Here is a 24601-nt window from a genome sequence, read left to right as displayed (position 1 = left end):
TTGACTTTCGGCCTGGGAACAGAGCTGATAACAATGATGTTTTGGTTTGGCCATTTGTGAGCCTCATGCAGGACCAGAGGAAGCAAGACATGACAAACTGACCAAAGAGGTATGCACGTCATGCAGGATGTAACTGGGAGTTAGCCGGAAGGGCTGGGAGACGGCAAGGAGGTGAGGGGGCAAGTTATCGGTCGGCTGGTGCTGAGGTGTTGTATTCTCTTCCCTTGTTATTTCCTTTATCATTATTATCATCGGTGGTAGCAGTAGTGATTTGTGTTATACCTTAGTTACTAAACTGTTCTTATCTCAACCCGTGGGAGTTGCACTTCTCCTCTCTGAAGCAGGGGGAGGGCAAGAAAGGGGGGGAAGTGAGCGAACGAATTACCTGACTGGGTTTAAACCACGACAGTTGCTCATGAGATAGAATTAATGACCCCATTATTTCCTTATTTCAGGAGATAGCTTCACCACCTTATAGAAAATTTGAGCATCTGGAATCTGAGCTAACTGCAATAGGTGGGGAAAAGAAACAGCTTCAACTAGATGGCTGCTGATACTGAAGGAGGCTTTCTGAGGTGTACCAGTGAGCATCAACAGGAGGGAAAATCATCATAGTCAGTAACTGGGGAACATGCAGGAATCACTGTTGAGCAGTAGTCTGTTCTGGCCATTGTCATCCTGATACCTGCCAATGCTCTTTTGGCAAAGAAGTGTGCTGCCAGGCACATTATAAAGATGCGATGTAGAGAGAGGAAACTCTGTCATGGAGTCTATAATCCCTTGAGGCACACATGAACAGAAAGACTGTCTTCGTTAAGGAGCATTCTTGCATGAGTTTAACGTGAGCAGGATTATCAGAAGAAAAACATGAACAAACACTGCAGACTTTCGTGAAAGTGAGTGAAAGCATCAGGTTAGCAAAGTCACATGGACTGATTGTAATAGGTAGTGATAAAATGGCTCCAGGAGGCTATCAGGCTTTTCTTCCTACTCAAATTCATTATATCATTTCCTATTCGTAACCTTCTGAGAGCTAGCTGACTTCGTACAATCTGACATGCTACTTATCCGTGTATCACATCAAGCATGATCATAATAGATAAAAGTGAGAAGTTTGTAGCAATTTTTTTTTAGGTAGGGAAGACAGTTTCCTTCCTAACCATAATTTTGCACTTCCTCCAAAATGAGAAACGTCTGACAAAACAGAGTTGTTTATAAAGAATTCAGACTGCAGGTGAGTTATTGTTGCCCCTGCATGTCATCTACAGGGCAGACTTTGATTTTTTTTCCATAGCTGAAGAGACTAGTGCCTAGCTATTACATAAACTCAATAGCAGGGACTCAGTATAGACATAGACATTTCCACAGTGGACTCCCAGATACAAGACATGCTTTTTAATTTCCATGTATTTCTCACTTTGTTGCTCGGATTTGCAATTAAATTTTTTGTTGTTCCAGAAATTGAGGTAGATTGTTGCATAAACCAAAAGACTGTACCTCACTTCCATACCTGTAAACACTAGCACTGATGGGTTATTCTATAGGCAATTAAGAGATACCTCCAGATTGGTAGCCCTTCTCCCTACGGAAGATTTCAACTTCCCATGGGAATACCATACCACTGTGATGAGCAAGTCTAGGAAATTCCTGGAGTTGATTGAAGATAATTTACTGTCACAAGTACTCACTGAGTCAACTAGAATGGGTGCCCTCCTAAACCTGTAATTTGTGAACAGATAGGTCTCATGGGAGATGTGACGGTAGAGGTTGTCTTGGCCACAGTGATCACAAAAGGGTTTAAAATTTTCACTGTTGTGAGAAACAAGTTCACCACAGTTGCTATGCTGTATTTCAAGAGAGCAAACATTAAGCTACTCAGGGAGCTACCTCAGTGTCCCCAGGCATCTGCTTTTGAGGGCTTAGGGGTCTGTGAGTGCTGGTCAGTCTTGAAAAACCACTGTTTCAAAGCCCAGGAGAAGCCCATCCCATTGTGTCTCAAGTCAATCAAGCGAGGCAGAAGACCAGCTTGACTCAACACAGAATTTGTTTTGAAACTCAGGAGGAAAAAGAGATTGGATGATCCAGGCTTCACAGGGAGATTACAGAGTTCTGATCTGTGAGTGCGGGAGATGACGTGAAAGGCCAAAGCTCATCTAGAGTTAAAACTGGCTCTTGTTGTACCAGAAAGCAAGAAAAGATTTTATTATTCATGTCAACAGCAAGAGGAGGTCCAAGGAAAACACTGGACCCATGCTTGACGAAGATGGTCCCCTGGCAAATAAGGATGCAAAAAAAGCAGAGGCACACAATGCTTTTTTTGCCTCAGTCCTTGATATTAATGATAGACCTTGGGCTGTCTGGTCCTTTGAGTTGGAGGACCACAACTGTGGGAACCTTCCATTTGTGGACGTGGAAATTGTAAGAGGCCAGTCGTAACAGCTGAATGTTCCTAACTCCATGGGGCCTTGGTGGGGTTAATCCCAGAGCATTGAAAGAGGTAGTAGATGTTGGGGCAGGGCCCCTCTAAATTATCTACCAAAGGACTGGAGTATGTGGAGGTCCCCACTGACTGGAAGCCAGCCATCATTATTCCAAGTTACAGGAAGGGCATGAGGAAGACACACAAAACTACAGAGTTCACAGTTGAACCTCAGTATGTGGAAAAATGATGGAGAAGATCCTACTGGATGCTTCTGAACAGTGTTTGAGGGACAATACCATCATCAGTCCCAGTCAGCATGGGTTCACAAAGGAAAGTTGTGTGTCACTAGCCTGAGATGCTTCTATGATAAGGTCACTCACCCAGTGGGTGAAGGGAAGGCGGCGGATGTGGCTTTTCTGCATTTTATTGAGTCTCTTGATACTGTCCCACACAGCATCCTTCATGACAAGCTGTTCAGCTGTGAGATGAGCATGTGCACACTGAGCTGGGGGAAGAAGTGGCCTGATAACCTTAGGAAGCATTTCCTTACCAAGAAGGTGGTCAGACACTGCAACAGGTGTCTTAGGGAGGGAGGTGTTTGATGCCCCATGCCCATCAGTGCCTTCAAAAGGGGCATTTGGACAATGCCCTTCATAAGAGACTTTAACTGGTTGACAGCCCTGGAATGGTCAGGGAGTTGAACTAAAGACGATGTGGGTCCTTTCCAAGTAGAACTGGCATATTATACTATGTGATAGAGGTGAGCCGGCCAGGGACACTGCACCTTAGGGAGCAAGCATCCCTTCACAGACTCGTGACACTTGTGCTCTCTGCTGTGGCCCCTCATTTCTTGAAAACCTCCCAGCTTAGGGATGCCACAGAGTTTCTGGACAACCCACTCCAGTGCTTCGTTTTTCTCACATGGATTTTGGTTTTGATTCCATATGCCCAGCCTGAACCTCTTGTTTCAGGAGCTGCCATTATCTCTCACCCTTCCACCAGGCAGTGCTGGGCAAAGCCTATCCCCAGTGTGTTGATGCTTAAGCCATAGAGACCAGGATATGCTCTGAGGTGCCCCAAGGCCTTCTCTGCTCCGTGCTGAACCATCCTCAGCCACACACACCAGCAGCGTCTGGTGTGAAACACCAATTCTTAGCACACGAGACATGGGGGTAAGAAGTAGGCCCTGGTGCTGCGGTGCTGCAGTAACCCCAGATGCATGGGGTTGGATGGATGTTGTGACATCCCTGAGCAATGGCCAGCGACATCACCAAGCAATGGGTTCTGAGACCCCAAGCGATGGGTTCTGTTGTCACCAAGGAATGGACTGGGATGTTTCCAAGGGATGGACTATGATGTCACCTAGCAACGGGCTGCGACCAGATGCCCCCACTGCTTGTAAGTGGGTGCCAAGTCTCCCAGCCAGCAGATGCTCACACTGCCAGCTGAGTGACTTCACGAGGCTTGGTGTACCGAGCAGCGGTTTGGTCCTGGAGCTGTGCTCTGTGAGTTGCAACTTGCAGCTCTCAGGGCTCAGCTCCAGAGCTATTGAAGGATTTTCCCGGCCCTGCCAGGTTCAGGCAGCCAGGACACCCCAGAGCTGAGCTTGCAGCAGCAGAGGTGAGCTGTGCAGGGACACCTCACCCTGGGGAGGTGGGACAGTTTCCTTCTTGAAGGACCTGGGCATTTCTTCCCTGCGTCCCAGCAAATGACCGTGGCCTCTCTTCTCCTCCTAGCACAACACCCGCTGCTGCAGCACCGGAGACAGGGAGCAGCTTAACATCACCAGCTCCCTCCAGCCCACTGTAGCCTGTGGCCATGGAGCTCGAGGACCACTGTCCCATCTGCCTGGGCAGCTGGGAAGACATAAGCTATGTGATGCCATGCCTCCACCGGTTTTGTTACCAGTGCATCCTGCGGTGGGCTGAGACCAAGCCCAAGTGCCCACTCTGCCAGAGGAGGATCCAGTCTCTCTTGCACTCAGTGCAGGCTGATGATGACTACATAGAGCATGTCATCACGCCATCTGAAGCATCATCAGCCGTTGTTCAGCAGGCGAGGAGAGCTGCCAGTCACACACCCACCCGTGACTTCCAGCAGCGGGCTGCAGAAGTGGTGTCAACGGGTCCTATGGTCGGCTTCTGGACCCCAAACTGGCTGAGTTCTCTGCAAAACCAGCTGGCGGTCTTCCAGACCTTGCAGTCCTGGTACCACCGTGATCTGGAGGAGATGTTTGGCACTGCGCTCTTTGGCAGCAGAGAAACCAACCGTCGCCTGGCCAGGAGAGGCACCCGTGCCGCCAGAGAGCAGGAGGGCACCCAAGAGGGGCATCTCACCCCCAGCCCAGCGACCTCCAGCAGCCCGTCAAGATCCACCAGGGATGAGCTTCCCAGCACCTCATCCACTGCCGTTGGTGGACGTCCCAGCAGCTACCCCTCTGCTCCCAGTGCCACCCAGCAGCAGCCAGAGGAGGCCATGCCTGGGCCTTCTACTCCCAGCTGGCACCGGCAGCGCTCCACTGGGAGGCGACACCGACCCCCTAAAACGAAGAGCAGCAGCCGTGAAACCCCTCCAGACAAGAAGAGGCCACCGCCACGTCTGTGAGGCTGGAGGGTGCCTCGGGGGACGGCCGAACCCAGACAGGGCCGTCAGCTGGGCCATCACAGCAGCTGCCCAGCTCCAGGACTGCTTCTCTCTAGCTGATCGAAGGGCAGATGTTTCCAGCCAGGGGCTCCCTGCATCTTGATGCTGCTCTCTACATCACCCCAGCAGCCTTTTAAAAACATACATGTCATCAAGACTTGAGAATGGGTACTCAATATACTGCGCACATGTGTTGGCTACTGATGTGTATGGTGTGGACTTCTAGCTTTGCGTCTACTTTTAAGTCACAGATTACTCCTTGAGAGTTTGTTATTGTACTTTTGTTCTCCTCTGAACTCCCTCCAGTATGTCCAAATCCTTAATGGGAACAAGGCCTAAAGAAAGGAACAGTGTGTTCTGCTAAAGTGACCCTCATATTTTATCATCTTTTCAGCAATTTTCTGTGATACAGTATTACGCCTTGGTATTTTCTGATTGTTACACAAACCATTAATATCCTGGCTTTTAGGACAGAATATTAATAAAATTTAAGTATATCCCACACTATATGTAAATTTTACTGAAGGCAGAAAGTTGAGGGGACTCAGAAAATGAATCAGTATATGTGATGGCATATCCACATCCATTGTACCTACCAAAATCCAGGTGATGGTAGAACATGAGTACATATTACTGTGTTTACACATAATAAGGTTGGGCAGATTTAAGAGAACCTGATAAACACCATTCACATTGTTGATTAGTCACTGGTTGATGTCACTAGGAAAAAATTTACCTGGCTAATGAATAATTATTTGCCATGGACTTTTCTTAAAACTCTCTATGGAGCCCTTCATACTAACAAATATCACAGGCATAGTCCAGGACTAGCCAGCCTAGTCCAGCATAGTGTCCTAGTTTCAGCTAGGGTAGAGTTATTTTTCTTCAATCATGCTGGTGCAGTGTTGTGTTTTGGCTTTAGTCTGAGAACAAAGCTGGTAACACTGATGTTTTAGTTGTTGCTCAGTAGCACTTACCCTGATTGAGGACTTTATGTTTTATGTTGTTTTGTCAGTTAATCACTGAGCTTATAAGAGTTTTTATAACTTGGAGGATGTGATACCCCCTTTGTGCTCGAACCAATTCTCCAGTCTCTAGGAGAGAGACTAGGAGACCAGCGAAGGGGATTCTTTCCATGAAGGCTTACTACTTCTTGCAGGGCAGGGAAAGCAAGCTGGAAGGGCATGAATATCCAATTGCCAATCTCCCATCTTACACATACAGAGTCCCACTGCCTTCTCTCCCTCCCCCCACTATGTGTGACTATCTTTCCTAGTCCCATGCCCTGAAGCCAGCTACAGATGGGTGAAGAGGGCCAGGGTCTCTGGGTGAGCAGGCCACCAACACCGCATTTACTGCAGCTGAGGGTATCATCTGGCCAGTTTGCAACTACACCCATCAACGGGGCTTGGCATCTACCACCCACACTCCCACATTGTGACACTTCACATCATCTGTGGAAGATACACCAACTATTAGCTGCAGAAACAGTAACTTCACCACAGGGAGATTTGTCATTAACTGCACCTAGCATCTCTTGTTGGATTAGAATGATGAACATAATAGAAAAACATGTTTAATTACATCTGGTTTTGAACAAAAGACAAATTATTTATTTCTTTCTTCAAATGAAGCATAACACTAAGGTATAAAGGGAGTATAAATAACATCTGATTGTGCTCCTAAGCTCCATGCTGTAACTTTCTTGCAATGACATCCTTCAACAAATTAACTACAACATTACTGTTAAGTATTAATTGCACAAAACAGATACACAAAATATATAATGAGCTAGAAAGAGGACAACATTCTTCCATTATGACAAACAACTCTAACAAGAAATGGAAAAAAACCCAACAGATCTAGGCTTACACAGATGGCAACACTGAGAGTTTTAAGTCCTCTCCTTGAACACATTACATGTGATAAATAATATGCAAAATATTTAAAGAATTTTATTGTTGCTTAGAGAAGATACTTAGCAAGCAAGGAGACAGTAGCAATCACTGCCTCATGTCTCATATCCCCATCATTCAATGCAAATTTTTTACATTTCATGCAATAATCCTGAGCTTATTTTCAGTAACATTGAAATGTCATCTATATTAATTACCAAATACATACAGAGCCCAGCTATGGGATCTATTGTATTATTAAGGCATGAAAAAAAGAATAACAGTTTATTAACTCTGAATGCCACAAATACAGCACAGCAGTTGAAGGGCTCAAAAGAGCTCAGAAAGTACCAGTGGTTTCTGTGCCAAGGTCCTCCCAAACAGGGCTGTGCATCACCATCAGCTACTGAAAAGGTGCAGGATCAGATCCTGGCCTTGCTTACGTCAGGGAGGCTTGCCGTTGCCTTGACTGCTGGACCAAGCTTCAGAGCTACTGGGAGTGACTTGGACTCCTCTTCATATCCCCAAAGAATTGACAAACTTCCTCTCAAGTCAAGTATGAATTTAAAAAACAATACCTATATGTTGTTTTCTTTCTTAGCATTTCAAGTCCATGGAAAGGTTCCATTCATTATACGGTATGGCAATTAATAAAAAGCCTTTTCGGAGAAAGCTTACAAGTTAGTCTGATGTATTAGTACGTTAACAGAAGGGGGAACTATCATGAAAAGAACCTCTGCCAAGTATATGCTCTATTTATAAATTATTCTTAAGTTTAAAACTGAAGACTTTGGTAAGCCACACCAAGGACAGATGTGTGATGCAATGCTACTCTCCATGGTTCCATGGCTCTTCTCAAACACCAAGAGCAGCGCAGCCCTGTCTAGTCATCAAGTGAAGAACTTATCATGCAGATGCATGATTTGTAAGGGGCTGGTCCTATTGTTGTGCAGCTCTTCGGGTAGTCTCTATTATGCACTTAGGGAGTTCTCACAAAACACCTCATAATGAACCAGGGTATTCCAGTTCAGATAACTAAGCCATTGAAACCAAGGCAAAACCGACTGCAATACTTACTTCATGCTTGTGTCACTGCATTATATCCTACACTGGGAACTAAGATAGATTGTGGAAGATCTCCTCTCGCTCTGCTACTGCTCCTGCCCTTACACTTGTCTAGCTGAGCTCAGGGTTCACAGCTGAAGTAGCCTCGTTCGTTTCCTGCAGGCAGTCCACCATCTGCGCTGGAATAAACCATGCATGCAAAAGGTACAGGCTCTCCTGCATGGCCGCTGCCTGTACTTCCTCCTCTGCCTGCACCCCTTGTGCACACTGGCCATCCCTTGACAGAGATGGTGGTGCCCAATTCTGGCACTGCAAGGCTCTGAAAACTTTGCAGATACACATATCCAACTTAACTAATATCACCTAAAACACCAAGTTACAATATTGAAAAAATGGCTGGTCACCATAAACCATTAAGGATACTCAATACTGTCTCATCCAAAACTGACCCAGTTACTGGGTTTGAATTTGTGTGGTTTTTGGTTAACTTCTACTAATAAATAAGTTAAAGAAGGCTAAGGCTATAAATTGGTACTGTCTTATTTATAAATATTCACTTTATTTCTATTCTGTTCTAAAAAAATGTGTTAAGGAAAAAGGTGGCCAGAAGGATTACACACATAAATTGCAATTTGGTTGTTAGGCTGTAAAAACCAATCACATAAGTGAAGTTGAGCACAGTGTAAGAAAAAGCCAGTTTTTAATTAACAACTTATTTACACATTCAAAAAATCAACTGAGCTGGAGTAGATGTTCTGTGTTTGTCACCAATATTTTATTGTAACTGGCAACTTGCACGCTTTATAGTAGAAGAACAAAAGAAAATGAAGTTCACTATATACAGCCTTTGTACAGGCTACTTGACTATACACAAGGCATAGTGATCATAACACAACCTAGTCTTCATAATAACTTGCACACAAAAAGACACCAATCAGACCTTATGTGAACATTACAGTGAAATGACATCACAAGTCCAGTGAAAATTCAGCATAATACAAAACATTTTGATCTACTGCAAATGACATCCTTTAAAACGGTAAGCCTTTTTCAGTAGTAACTTAACCAGAGTCTGATGCAGAGATTTGTTGCGTTGTTATAAGTCTTTTAAGCGAAGCAACCTCTGCAGATAAACTGGCTATGCCCTGCTTCAAATACAGGTTCTCTGAATCGGAGACATTGTAGATATTGTCTTTTATTTCAACAACTCCAGTTTTGCAACCACTCTGAATTTTTACATTGAGTTCCTTCTGATGCCAGAGCTCTGGTTTAAGTGACCAGTCTTGGATGTTAGTCACCTGAACTGAGAAAGGAGTGTGAGAAGAATGCACCAAGTTTTGTGCACCATGTTTTTCAAGCTCAAAATGTCGTTTTGAGGACATGTCAATGGGGGATGACAACTTCCGTGTTGTATCATAGTCATTATCCATTGCTTCCACTTTAACTTGCATGGCTTTGGCTTTAATTCGAAGCTTGTGAGGCAAAGCTGAAGAATTCACTTCTGGAACTTTAACTGTTGCATGAACATTTTTATGTTCAACTGGGGAATGGATTGGACCCTTAGGAACTTGCTGTTCATCTTCTCCATCAGATGACTTTCCAACTACACCATCATCAGTTTCAGACGTCCTGGGGGAGTTACTGGACGACCTATTAACTTGCAGGAGCGGAGGAGAATGTGAGTACATGTTAAAGGTAGCTCCCATGTAGCTTGGATATATGGATGCTTTGTATGAACCTCTATCCTCTCTTGGCTCTCTCTCTAATTCCATGGGCTCCTGTTTTATAATCTGGAATTTATTTTCAGGACTTCTGCAGTTGCCTTGTATACGACTTGGTTGAGTATGCTCTACGGATGGTATTTCAGACACATCGGATATTGAGCTTTGAGGAGAATGTTTAATGACAGAAATACAACTGCTACCAACTATAGATGGTTCGTGCTCATCTACAAATGAGCTGATATTTGATTTGGAACTCTGATAGTCTTGGAAATACACAGTCGTTGAGCTACTGAGTTTCTGTATCTCTTGGGCATAGGCTGCAGAACTAATTAAACCAAACTTCAGCTTCAATGAAAGCAGCTCCGCTTTCAAAGTGGCATTCTCCTCTCCCAGTGCAATTAGTTTGTTCTCTAAGACAAGGTCATTCAGCCGTCGTTTTTCACGAGATCTTTTGGCAGCTTCATTGTTTTTCCGCCTTTTCTCCCAATACATAGCATCTTTCTTTTCATCTGGAATGAATTCTCGCTTCCTCCGGCAAGCTGAAGATTTACTTTTTCCACTACTTGCTTCTGTAAGTAGTATATCTTCATTTGTAGAGAATTCTTCAGACACTTCTGCTAAAGAAGACTTAAGTACTATGATTTTGTCCACATTGCTACTTGTGTCAACAGGTCCGTGTTCCTTTTTAAGGGTCTGCATTTTTCTCAGCTGCATCAGAAACAATTTGTAGTAGACCTACAAAAAGCAACACAGCAAGCTATTTCCCCATTACTTCTCACTCCACAACTTGATAAATACAGTAATTTTAAATCCACACACATTCTTTTTTCATGTTCTCAAACAGAAGTATCTAGAACCAGTTCTCGTGGGAGATCCAATGGGGATCTTCTTAAAAACCTGGAATAAATAGAGAATTTAATTACAATTTAGGAATTGCTGGTTCAGGTCATGCAATAGCAGAGTTCAATAAAAATCTCAGACTAGCATTTGGTACATTAAACCGCTCAACACTCAACCAACCAATACTCTAAGCTTTACAATACCTAGGTAGCAGATTGGCTTCCAAAACAAACAAAACAAATGCAATATGATCCAAGGAAAAATCAAGTAAAAAATATCTGAGTTTTGATCTGACAGTAATGTTGTCACAGAACTTTCCATAGTATCACTGGCCAATCTAAATCTCCAGCAGTTAACACTGAAGGACACCACGCACGTTGATGAGCGGCACTGGAAAGTATCTTGCTCTTCCACATTAAAGCATCTCTTCTGAAAACAGCTGTGGCGTATGACTTAGAAATGCTGTTTATTTGGGTAGTTCATGGATTAAAAATAACATAAGCTGATTTAGAGAAGCTGAAGTGCTCTCTATTGTCTTAAAATAACACCACTATCCATTAAAGCTATTAAGAATTTAATTATTGGTTTTGAATTCTATTAAAATATACATCTATCTACAAATGTTTATACACACACACACTTGGAATTTTAAAATGCCTTATTGATCAATCATGTCATTCAAACTAGTAAATACACATCATTTGGGCAAATATCTAACTATTAAAAAAATTGGCTATTAAAATGAAAACTTTAAAATCAGGATTGAAGAATACATAACAGAACATTTAATAACTTGCGTTTGAAAAAATAGCCTTAATACATCAAAGTGAAATTTAATACCATCGAGGCATATGCACCTTTAGAAAAGTGTATGCATTAAAGAAGAAGTTTACATCCAAAATTGTACCATTAACAAGAGAAAACCAGCTTAACTTTTAGCTTCAAGCATTTTAATCATTGAACTTGAACCTAGCATTCAAATTTCCCTATGTTTTATTTAGTTTCTCTTAGTGTAAAAATAGTTTATTCTCATAGGATCGTTTGGTCTTGATCTGAGATACAGCTTCCAAATATCTCATTTTTCCACAGTCAGTCATGTTCCTGGTAAATGTAGTATGCCAAGTACTTTTATAGAACTGACTATCGAGTCAGCAATAATTCTTGTTGTGTAACAAAAAATTAAATAAATAAATCTGCCACTTCAGATTAATGTCTCTATTTATTGGGAATGCCTTCACAATGACTAATGAAACTAATTTTAACACTATCAGTCGGGAAAGTTATAAAAGAATTAACAAATTGTATTCTGCCAGTTTCTCTTGTCTTTTCCAGAAGGTAAAAAGGAGTGAGTGATGTAATAACAATTAAGCATGGTCATAAAGACTCAGGTTTCAAGCTGTGTTCTGTTCCATCAAACCATGCCAACTCTTCTGTCATGAAAAATTAACACATTTAATAGAACAGCTAAGCAGAATTTCCTAAAATCCATGGTTAATTACTGACATGTAACTATTTGCCTTCAATAATACAGCCTTAATGGAAAATAGAGTTAGAAGTCAGCCACACCAAAGACAGCATCTAACATTTTAGTGCAAAAGCAGCACCATAAACTGCCATGTTTGTAGAGAAGAAACATATCTCTAATGTACAAGCAATTACATAGTTAGATCCTGCTCCAAACCTCAAACTGTAGTTAAAAGGAGTTTTCTGTCAAGTTAAACAGGAGCTGGATCAGGTTTAAAAACAAAAATAAGCCCCACAGCAAAGCAACAACTGTTTGTCCAAATATTCAGTATAACGTGATTTGCTGAAGACGCTGTATAGCAATTTTGTATAGCAAGGCCACCCGAATTTTTGAGGCATTTCTAGAATATTCAGCCTCTGCAAAATACCTTTACATTAAAGGAAGAAAAATACTAGGATTTCATTTCATTATCCTGTAGCATTGGTAATGCACAGCTATTGGTCTGTAACTGTCTTGATACACTGCAATCACTGTATTCAGTTTTATCATTAACAACTGCATTTCTGAGGAAATGCATACACCTTCTATGGCACACAGCAGGAAGAGGTATAACATGTACCAAATACCCGTGAAATTGCTACTTGTCCCATAGTATGCATCTCAGCCAACTCTTACTGAATTCAAAAGGGTTCAAACCAGCTTTTGTGCAAATTTCAGGGCCTTATCAATAGAGATCTTTCTGTGTTGTGCAGTACTACAAAACTATGCTCAAATCCAAGTAATAGTATTGATTCTCTTAGAAATGGGATACTAATAGGCATACGTCATTACTTTCTATGTATTTATCTGCCATGTACCCTGGAACATCTAAACTTACTTGAAACAGCAGCAGCAAAGAAGTACTTACAAATGTAGGAGCTGTGCTTTTTTTAGAAGAATGAAACTACACCCACGCAGTTTGAATACAATTTTTTTTCCCTCTTATATTCCAATCTTCCATTTTGACAATATAGAAAGAGTATCTTTAGTCTTGAACAAGACTGTATCTGGATACGAGTATGGTTTCGTGTCTCTCTGTATGGTCTCAAGGTCAAAATGATCCTACTTTGGTGTCTGTTCAACTCCGCAATCTAGGAAAAATACTACTAATACTAATAATAATCAGAAAAAAAAGTTGTTGCCTTTTTTTAGGTCATTATGTCCCACTCACCCCCTCCCCAAACTTAATGTAGACTACTGGCATAGTTCATCAGTATGACTGTCTATGGACCAGTAAAAACTCAACTGCATGCCCACAGATAACCTGCAGCCCAACACTGGCACAGAGCTGCACTTAACAACCCAACAGCCTGCAGACCTCAAGTCCCTTGTTCTACAGGACTTCAATGCTGGGACAGCAGCATGGGCTGCCCCAACATACAATCTGCTCACTGTAGCACTGATAACTCCTGGTTTAGCCCACTTCCCTCCTGTACACATTGTTCCTGGCACAAAGATACAGAACATAAGTAGCATGCCAGTCTACAGCAAATACCAGTGTGTGTCAAACCGACCATGTTTTCACATGCAGTATTCAACTTTGCTCTCTGCCACAGTCTATCAGTAAGGCAGTCAAGACATACGTGTAACCCACTGACATAGTCTTACTGGTCTGTTATCTATGTAGTTAATTCTAACCATTACTTTAGCGAACTAACAAAACATCAATAAATCTTCAGCTCTTTCTACATCTTCCATGAGCACTTTTATCATGGTAACTGGAATTGCCTCTCTACAAACAGGAGTCAAAGCCCTTGTTTATTAATACTTCTCCATGTGGATCAGCCCAGTGCTGAGTCTGTAAACAAATTAAATTCCATCTGATGACAATGGCAAAATGCCTTCAATAAAACCAGCCATTTCAGTTCACTCACATTTTATAATTCCACTGAAAAACATCAGTATTTACACATAAATTAATGAACTATAATGATTCCTCTGACTATATTTCAAATTCCAGTATTTTCCCTTATGATTAATTTTTCAATTGCTTTATCACTTCCTCATAAAGTGTTTTAAACCCAACATTTAACACTGCCTTACATTAGTCACCGTTAGATTTTTTTTTTTTGTTTGGTTGATGTTAATGGCATTGAGTGCCAATTCAACAATGCAATAACACTCGACCCTATTAACTTAATTACAGACCCAGTCTTGCTCTCACAGTAATTTTGCCATTGGCTTCAACTGAAACAAGATACAATCCTACATCCAAGTATTAATGAGGCTGTTGTATAGAACTCATGCTACTGAAGCAAGAAATTACATATGTAGAAACCATGACAAGTTTATTTATCCATGGACTTCATACTTCAGTGATCTGATTGTGTCAAAATTGTACATTAAGGATCTGATGCTGGGGATTTGTGTATTCACACTGTAAGAACTGAAATGTTTCAAAGGGTTGAAGGACATGGGCACAGTCTTTTCTCTCTCTGTGTAATTCAATTACATAAGTCATTTCTGCTTTAGACAATGCCCGTGGGCCTCCCCACGTGTGTGTGCTTTCTCAAAGAGTAACTGTGTATTATTTTTTGTATTTAATTTTTCAAACATATCCTAGAATTAGATAGCTAATTATTTAATTCTATTGCTCTAACATTTGTATAGTAACCCCATGAAACTAAATGAAATCAAATTTCTAGCAGTTGGATGCCCAAACACAATTCACTTTTGCATCACCATGTGTTCAAAAATTTCTCTCTCAGTTCTTCAGAAATAAAAGAAAATGATGGCCAAGTACAGCTTCTGGTTTCAGAGAAGAACCACGCCTGTATCACCATCACCACTATATGTCAAGCTGCAGAAAAAGCAGTAAAAGTTTGTACTGGTATGTCTGTGCGTATTTTTAGTTGTTGCCCTCCATGTTTTGCATAGGTCTCATTAACTATATTACTGCTACCATTCTGTCACAGGTTATCTATTTTGAAAACCTGTCTACATACCAGAAGAGCTGGTGCCTAACCTGTTCATAGATACCAAAATTACCAGTTTGCATTCCAAACCTTAAAAACCTGAAACATATAGTTAGCACTTTAACATCGAAGTGTTTTAGAAACAATTGCTATCCATCTCGAGACTTTTATAAGGTCCAAAAAATATCATCATTGAGCACGCTAACAGGAGGCAGAGTTTAAACTTAGGTGGTGAGTATACAGCCTGTCTCAACACTGCTGAAATACTGGAAAATACTGTGGAGTTGCTCTACCTCTACTGCTTTTCACAGAAATCCTGCACCCCTCAAGTCTGTCATAATCCAACAGAGGATATGGCCCCATTCTAACCTCCACCAACATCCTTCAATATATTTTTTCTTGCCTTTTTATCTAACACAGTAGCAAAATTACATTCCTGTTGAAGAAAAGCCTTAATACTGGCTCCACTGGAAAAGTGACATTATTCCTAGGATGGATTTGTAGGCAAGAGTGTCTAGGTAATGCAGAGCAAATAAAGTTGCAATTTTCTGGAAAAAAAAAAAATAGGTGACTGCATTTTACGCTATGATGGACAGGTTATCCATAGCCAGAAAGGGTAAAAGCATTCACGATACAAATGTGACCACCATTTACTGCTATTATATAGCTGCACTCGTAGAGACCTGAATCCATTACAGCAGCATGGAGCAATGCAGAATTATTGATCCTGTACACAGTTCCCTCTTCTAACAACTTCATGGGCACCTTAAGTGCTGACAGTTTCAGGATCAACGTGTAATTAGGTCAGTGGAACACTGATGATGATAGCTTTGCACAAGATGACCCATTTTTGCTAAAATGTTGATCATCTTACTGAAAGAAAAAAAAATGGGAGATGTCTACACAATACAGTCCATTGGGAATATAAAAAAATAATTTATTACAACAAATCAAATCAATCAAATCTATTTAAAATATATAGAAAAATTAGTAAGTCTGTCATGGAACTTAGAACATTATTGAACCTTCATATTACGCACCTCCAAACTGTACCCAGAAATATCATCACACATGCAATTTTTACAAAAGGCTTTCACTGTTAGGAAAATTACTTAAGTTACTGTTTATCTTAATAACTACAAATAACTCATTAAAGTACAGCCTGCTTCCCAAACGTAAATTACACAAATTGTGCAAATAAAAGTATTATTTGGAAAGTACAAAACATGTTAAAGGTAGCTACTGCTCAAAAAGGTCAGTTGAGCTTAATAGGCGCAAATTTGACCTATATTTTCTCCCATTCCCTTAGGAAGACAATATGATACTATCAGATCTGTTCAATTTTTCCAAAACAGTTTACTGCTCTGATTTAAGGGATGAAAAACAAAAGCTAAAGAATGTTATTCAAAGTGCCATGAAAAGCTTTAAAACTGAGAAGCAAAGAAAACGTATACACAACTTGTGTAAATATTTCATTATAGATACGTAAGTAGTATGTGTACATAAATCATGCCATTTTGATTATCACATAACTTTCCAGTGTTTTTAATAAAACCCTAATAGAAACAACAGTTACTGAAGTTACAGTACTATATGACAGTATGCATCTCGTCATTTCAATAGCTATTTGACAGCAAGAAAAAACTACACTTGGAAAAGCTGTAACTTAATAGTAACAACATTCTGGAAATATGATCTCAATTCCTCTAGCTAAGAACCATAAAAAAAAATAAACAACAAAACCCAACCAAAAAACAAAACACACCACCATAATAAAATGTTAATTATTCTGACAACAAATGGTTTTCTATTTCTGAACTATGTTCTTAAAACGCCACGCATGGACCAGACCTTCAGCTGACCTAAATTTATATAGTGCTATTTAAAGGCAGCAGAATTATGTCAATTAATCCCAGCTGATGCCCTAAACATGCACCTTGTTATATAACAACTTAAATACAAATATGTAAACCGAACATCTCCCGTAAAATGTTGTAATCTACCACTCACAGCAAATGGAACAGAGAAAGAGCAATCTTTAGTACTCCAATTCTGTGAGACGGGTCAGGCTGGAAGACCACTGCCCATGCTGAGCACCATTTTCTTTATTGGGCTGTGCTCCCTTTGTAAGAGGAGGTCTTGCAGCTCTGACACCTGTACTGTTAACTGCTGTGCTGCCACCATTGCGCATCATAAAAAACAGTTCATTACTCAAATACCTTGTGACAGACTGAAAAGTACACCAAGATGGAGCAACTCAAAAAAAGGGGGGGGGAGGAACCTCTCAAATAAAGCACTCTTTCTGACAGAATATAGATTTGTGTAATGTCTGTCACCAGATTCAGTCTCTCAGTATGCTAATCTGGAAATGGATCAATTCAACACACAAATTACGAAAAAAAAAAACAGGATATCTAAGGAGGTTTTAATAATAATTGACTTCAGATTCATCTTTTAATACAAAAAGTTTAAGAATATTGCTTCTATCACATTTTCAGCCAAGTCCAAGTATGCCCTTGCTTACACAATCTTATTTTTGACAGTCATACTTAGCATCAGTATTAGGAAGTTACATATAACTTGTTAAAAAAAAAACAAAACACAAAAAAAAACAAAACAAGCAAACAAACAAAACCACCACATAAACCCCACAAAAGGGTGGGATTTTTTTATTTCCAAACACTATAAAATACTGTAAAATGGAAATCAGCTGACGTTTTCTTTTAGAACAGACTGTAGAAATTGGCCATCTATTTGCATTTTTTTCCTATTACATATCCTAAGCACATTTATATCTCATAACTGGCTGTAATGATCATGACAAGGTCACCTAGAAGAGTCAATTAAGCTGATGAGTCAGATCCATTGCTTAACAGTGTGTAATAAGACCCGAACAGAGGATTTTATTGTTCATATTATTGCATCATAGTGATGTTATAACAGCAGTACGATTGCTGTCTGGAAAAAACTATTGCATAAGGATAGTTTGCATAACTATTCGTTAAAATAAGTCAATTAAAAATGACCTAAAGGTTTTTTTTATTTATGAGTTTTATTTCAAGATAAAGGATTGAAAAAAGCAGCATGGTATTGATATACTTCTCAGACTGTTTAGACTTCACTGCAACAGAAAAAATGTCTGCATGTCCATCCTATAAATTTTAGCCAAGGCATGGCAAATACCCTTCCTTTTTAGGATGAGATAAGCTGTGAGGAGGTCATGTAAGTACTTACAATTTATGGGGAAGACTAAGCTTTTTGACATAATTCAGATAAGTTTTTTTAAATACATATACATATTTATAAAACCAAACCAACAAAACCCACAACCAAAAAAACCTCACCCCCCCCCCCCCCCAAAAAAAAACAAAAACACAAACACACACAACCAACCAACAACAAAAACTGAACACCAAACAAAAAAAATCAAGGAGAAACTCCAGCCTTTGAGGTCAAATCCAGGAAGCTGAATATTTTAAAAGCTAGTTAAGAATCCTCTGGAGAATGAGTTAAAAATATAAATAAAAATTTAAAGTGGAGGCAGATCATTCTAAAGTGCATTGCATTTCAACAGCCAAACACATCTGTAACATGAGAACTCTTACAACAATAACTGCTATGCCAATGACATTAAGGATCTTTATTCAGTAATCCTTGAACTTGTTGGTTTAAATCAGGTCTTTGGGCCAAAAGCTGAATCCTTATTCATTCAAGTTTCCCATCAAAGTCAAAATTTTGATTGAATAAGGTCCGTAAAACTGATAGATATAGCAGTATTTTAAATGAGGCTCTGGATTAATTACCAAGGAGGGCAAAGATGACTCAAAGTAGGTTGCATATACACAAGCAAACACAATGAAACGGAGTAAAATCATTCAAGTTACAAGGACAGGGGGAAGAAAAAATACAGTTGTTTTTAACACAACAGTAACGCCAAGACAACTTCACGATCAAAGCTGTACTTGACCCCAACAGTCAAGTAGCAGAAAAGCTTAGGCATGTTGTTAAGAATATCGCCTTTTTTAAATACTTTGCTGCTACTACCTATGGCAGGTATACTGAATGCTAATACAGCAGCCAGGGTACTCAGTTAGGGCTCTGGAGGTTTTGGTCACAAGCACAGTGACGTTGGTTTTGTTTTCTTAAACGGCTGCTTTAGTCACATACACACAAAAGAAATAAATAAAAATAACCTCATTGTGAAAGCCAAGTTATCAACAGCAACTTTCAAGCTGTCGAGGACAGAGCACAAGCTGACTCCAAAGTACGGGACGTCCAGCCATGACTTTTACCACTGCAATACCTAAATGACTTGGCAAAATAACAGAATTGGGCAATGGCCATTTTTTGTGGTTGCTGCTCGTTACGTAAAAAGAGAAACACGAGAACGCTGGGGTGGCAGGAGGGGGTTTGTGCTAGGCTCTGCCATGCCTACCTGGCAGCAAAGGGAAGGGGAAAGGTGTCTGCGGGGGCGGGGGGGGGGGGGGGCGGCTCTGTCTGGCGCTCCCTGCCTGCAGGCGATGGTGGGACACGGCAGGGGGCACACGGGCAAAAGAGGTCGGGACGCTCCGCGCGGCGAGCTCAGCGGCCGCGCTGCGGGGAGGCGGCGTCCTTCCCGCAGCACCGCCCCGCACCTCGCCGCCACAAAGGCAGCCCGGCCCGGCCCGCCGACCCCCCTACGTGACCGGCGCCTCATGGCGCCTAGCCCGCTCCCCCCTCAGCACGGCCCCGCGCAAACAACCCACCGTCCCCCCCACCCCACCTACCCGCCCGCCCGCCGCCGCCCCAGTCCAGAACAAAGGGCTGAGGGAGAGCGCCAGCGCCCCCAGCCTTCCCCCGCATGCCCGGTGCCGCCGCGCCCCAACGGCCACCAACGGCTCCCAACAGCCGCTGGGGACGCGGCGACCCCCGCACAAGGCGCAAGGCTGAGAAGGTGAAGGCGGGCGCGGAATCGGGCTCCGCAGGGAGGGCTCTACCCGCTCCGCTCCGCGCCGCCGGGTCCGTCACACTGACCTACTGGAGATGCGGGCGGCTGCCCCCGGGGGCGGCGGCACCTGGACGCCTGCTCGCCCGCCACGGTCAGGCTACGAGAAGGACGGCTCCACCGCTCCCCCCCGGGCGCGGCTGACACCTCCTGAACGCCTTCCTTCCCCTAAATTAGCCGTTTCTTTATTATTATTATTAAAGAAACGGCAAGTGAAAGCCCGTACCGATGTCTCAGCGTCTGGGCGAAATGCGTTCCTAAAAAACCACAGCCTTATCTCAAAACGTCTCTGAAGGCGTGGAGTTAAAAATCCGAGCAAATGGCCTCGAACGTCTACACACACAGCTCTGGAGAAAAGACCAGAAATAGCACATGAAGCCACAATTGCTAAAATGCGATGGAGCTAAATATAGACCAACACAAATCTCGTTTTAAGGCACCCGGCACGCAGCCGACGAGCGCGCCTCGCTTCGCCTCGCCTTCCCGCTTACCCAGTTGTCTACTTCCCTTATTAAGCGCACTTCAGCCGAATCTGTTACAGTTACAGGCTTTGACTTGGGTCTTTTTTTTTCAGGGAGAGATTGTCCTAGTTTCTTTGTAGGGAGATTATAAAATCGCATAATTAGCTCCCTCTTCCCAGCCAGCCTGCCAGCAAATTCTGTGGTTACATAATGCAACATTTCCAGGAACTATTATGCGAGCGGTCCCGGAGCGCCCGAAAAACCGCGACAGAAGCGACCAAGAGGGCCGGGACAGACGCGGCCCCGCACGGCGTGGGCACAGGGCCCGGCCGCTGCCGTCAATCCCGTTTGCCCGCGGGCAACATCCCTCAGGGCCGCCCGACAAGGGAGAGGAGGGGGAGTTCTCGCCAGCAGGCTCCGGCGGCACGCAGCTCCCGGTGGCTCCGGGGCGAGGTGCGGGCGGCGGGCAGCACCCAGCCCTCCGCCCCGCACGGCGGCCGCAGCGGCGGGCCGCTCCACGCCGGCACATTATGCAATGCAGTACAGCGGCTCCGGCGGTGCTGCCCGCGGTTCGCTGTGGGGAGGAGCGGGGGACAGTAAGGCACGCCGGGAATCACCACCGCCTCCCTCTCCGCAATGGAATCCTTCGGCGGACATCTGCCGGGCCGACTCCAGCGGCAGCACGCAGAGCCGGCCCGCCCGGCCGACCGACCACTCCCCGCCCGGCGGCTGCCGGAGCCGGCTTGGGCTCATATTATGTAACAGCGGACCTCGGCCCGGCCCGGCCCGACCAAACCCAGCCCAGCCGAGGCGCGGTGGGTGCCGCAGCCCGGGCGGACACCCAAACTTCATACCGTGCACCGCTCCGCGGGCGTACGCTCCTTCCTACCTGCAGCGCACCGCTGGACGCCGAGCATCCCCCGCCCCGCGCCGGGCCGGGCCGCGGGCGGCCGAGGCGAGAAGCGGTGTGGTGCGGTGCCGTGCGATGCGGTGCCGGGCGATGCAGTGCCGTGAGGTGCGGTGCCGTGCTACGCTGTACAGGCAGCAACACAGCAGCCAAGCGGGAGCGTGCGGCGGCGACGCGCCAGGGAGCGTCCAGCAGGGGCGTGTGGGGTAGGTCTGTGTGTTGGCGAGGCCGCTCGGATCGCGTAAGTCTTCGCAGAGGCGCAGCGCCGCGCCACCGCGCCCCCTACCCGGCAGCGGTGAGACCGAGCTCCCCCGTCCGCTCTGCCGGGGGAAACGGAGCTCGGCGGGACTCTCGCTGCCGTGCCGGTGCCGCGGTGCGCGGCGTCAGCTGGGTGTGTCTGTACGGGTGTAAAAGTCAAGTCCTCCGCCCCGGCGGGAGCCTTGTTGTCTCGGAGCGATTGCACAAGAGCGGGCAGCCGCGCTCCCGAGGCACGTACCTGTTACCGAGCCATGCATACGGGTAACCTGCGGCGGGTTGCGCCGCAGCTCTGACTCGCGGAAAACAGTGATAATTGTAAAAGGGAGGGGAAGGAGCCGGGCGCCTCACCGGGCGCGCTACCTGCCGGCACGCCGCTCGGCGCTCTGTACCTCTGGCGGTACGCTGGCCCTGCACCGCCGCTGCTTGGTTCCGCCACCGTCAAGGCTGAAGGGTTGCGACTGGTTGGTCCGCCTGTTTCATCTCTGCACCCCACCCCGAGGCGGCCGCGCTGGAATGCCGGTCGGAAGCTGCTGCGCGTTTTGGAGGTACTCGTCCGCGCTGCCCCTTGCCTGCTCGGGGCGATCGGCTCCGAGCCCCCCTTCGCCCTGTGGCGCGGTGGGAAGAGCGGAGACAAAATCGGGTGCTGCGTTAACCCTTGCGTAGCCTCCGTTTTAGGTAATGACACGTTCCCGTCAAGAAATCCAGTTCTCAGAACATGTTGGAATGCACACGTTTATTAAGCGTGTGATATTGTCCTCTTTTTTTTCCTCATGAAAGGTTTGTCACTCCCTTTTTTCCTTCACAAGTAAAATTTACAAAGGCAACTGAGAATTTTCCTTATTAAACCCTAGTGCAAGAACATTATTCCCAATTTTATTCTATTACATACTTTTACCAAAATAGCAGTCCTCGCTAACATAGCCCAGTTATATTACTCTGTCATCCCGTATTTATATGTCAACAGAGACATCTCTCTGAAGCAAAGCAAACCTGAAAGGAAGCAAATTCAGGTACCAGAGTGCACGGAATACTTTTAGGTTTATCCTAGTCGTTGATCCTTTATCACACATACCCATATCATTGCTCCACAATAAAGCTAAGTGCCTTAAATTCACTCCCAAGATTATTTATTATGCAAGTCTAATAACCTTTATTCTCAGCAATTTTGCTCTCCCCTCCCAGTTTCTAATATCCAACATATGGAGCCTTGTAATGGTGACAGACTATGGAGCCCACAGTGACTACAGCAAGGACTCAAAAGCAGCCTGCATCCCAGAGATAGACTGCTACCTCCGTCTGGGGGCTGCACTGTCAATTTTTATGAAGTGTTCCCGCTTGCCAGTGGGTACAAATACATACAAAAGCAGTCAGCATGCTACTGGAAATGTCAGGCATAAGCTCTGGCAATGAGCTTAAAGACCTTATTGCTTACAAATATTGGTGGTCTACTTCAGGTATTAGGCACAGTGGAGATCCTATGGGAAGAAACTTGCACAGCACACATGATGTCACATACTATGCATCTGGTACTAATCCAATGCATGGAGAGTCCCTATGACTGTCAAAAACTACAGTCAAAACTTCAGGCAATTTCTTAAATGGAAAGGTACATGCCATTTTAACCATGGAAAATATTTGCAATAAATCTTGGGCGTATACTTCTAACAACTTTAAATCTCATATCTAGAAAAAAAATGCGGTAACTCAAATCTGCTGTCGTAACTTAGATTCTTAAAATACAGAAAGAAGTCTCCAAGGCAATAATATCCTTCCTATGTGGGTGGACAGTCCTGGAAATGATATTCCAGATGGCGTTTGGTTGCCTATTTGCTTATATGTTTGTCACTAATTATAATCAGCCATAAAACCAGACCTGATCTTTCTCCCAGATTAGTAACAAAAATAATTTCTGTGTTTTATGTTACTTCTACTGGGTGGAGGTCGGAAGAATCAAAACCTTCTACAGCAAAAGCTGTTCTTACTCTCCAGACCTTACAGTGGGTGCTTGGCACTCCCAAAGATATGGTGAAATAGCTGGATGCTGATGTGGCTAGAGGAACATAGGCATTTTTCTCCCTCTCCTGAGGTACAAGGTAAAAAAGCACAGATGAAAGCCATAGTTAGCATTCTGCACAAGGGGAACCTAAGGCTTTTGGGAAAACTCTAAAAAGAGAATCTTTCTAGGGTTATCCACCTCTGCTGATTTTCCTACTGGAAGGATGAAACAGGTCATGAAGATCTCTAGCTAAACTATCAGCTGACTAGCATGGCAGGATTTATACTTGCTTTCTGGTGGCACAATATTAGCTTCAACTCCTGTAGCTTCATTGGTATTTATTACTATATGACTTAAACCCTCTTAACACTACTCTCTGATTTTAGCTCAATGAGTATGGCTGGGCCTATACTGAGTCATAGTACTACACAGAATGTCTAGGAAAGGGGCATTTCAGAAATAATTAGTAAAAATAAAACGGAAAGTAACGCCTGTCATCTCTAACATTGATGGACTTCTTTGCATTCACCTTTGTCCATGCCTCTTGGGTTTTCTGTAGTACAAGCTTTGTTTGAGTACGTGTGGCAGACGCTCCCACCCAAGCTGGGATTGAGGCCCTCCAGCCGGTGGGCTGGGACTGACCTCAGTTGTGTAATGCAGACCTCAAATAACATAATGATGACTTCAGCTATGTAATGCTGACTGCAGTTCTGTAATGCTTACTGCCCCCCTGCACAGGCTGCCCTTGTCAAGCACATGTGGTGCTGTATGGGGCTAAGGTAAGACCATCCCTCAGCCAGAGAGGACTAACATGATCATATTTGACAGCAGATCAGATTCGACTGAGGTATAAATGGGGTCCCAATGGTGGGCCAGTTGAGTCAGTCCTCCTCAGAGCAGTGGTTCTGCAGCTGAGGACTCTTGTCTTCAGTCGGGGTGCTGCCCAACGTAACTCCTGAGTTTAAGAGCCCTCCTTTTATTAGGTGA

At 43.8% G+C, this 24601-nt stretch overlaps 1 protein-coding gene across 3 annotated transcripts; it reads right to left on the bottom strand.

The window, feature by feature from the left end:
• Window positions 1-8708: 8708 nt before the first annotated feature.
• On the bottom strand, window positions 8709-21443 carry NFIL3 (nuclear factor, interleukin 3 regulated). 3 transcript variants are annotated; one of them, XM_057428214.1, is made up of 3 exons: window positions 20484-20612; window positions 20219-20339; window positions 8709-10646 (listed from the first exon to the last, which is right to left on the bottom strand). In XM_057428214.1, exon 3 carries the CDS (start codon window positions 10461-10463, stop codon window positions 9087-9089), a length of 1377 nt encoding a protein of 458 aa, XP_057284197.1. In that variant the 5' UTR covers window positions 10464-10646; window positions 20219-20339; window positions 20484-20612; the 3' UTR covers window positions 8709-9086. The 3 variants fall into 3 exon arrangements, with proteins under 3 accessions (XP_057284197.1, XP_057284196.1, XP_057284198.1); XM_057428213.1 differs by lacking the exons at window positions 20219-20339; window positions 20484-20612 and adding an exon at window positions 21343-21443; XM_057428215.1 differs by lacking the exons at window positions 20219-20339; window positions 20484-20612 and adding an exon at window positions 19202-19400.
• Window positions 21444-24601: the final 3158 nt, after the last annotated feature.

The sequence above is a fragment of the Pezoporus wallicus genome, unplaced genomic scaffold (assembly GCF_028554395.1).
Source record: "Pezoporus wallicus isolate ANWC-B61680 ecotype Strahan unplaced genomic scaffold, APGP_CSIRO_Pwel_v1 contig_13670, whole genome shotgun sequence".
Taxonomy (NCBI): Eukaryota; Metazoa; Chordata; class Aves; order Psittaciformes; family Psittacidae; genus Pezoporus; species Pezoporus wallicus.
The sequence above is the reverse complement of the archived record's forward strand: the minus strand, read 5'-3'. Positions and strand labels throughout refer to the sequence as shown.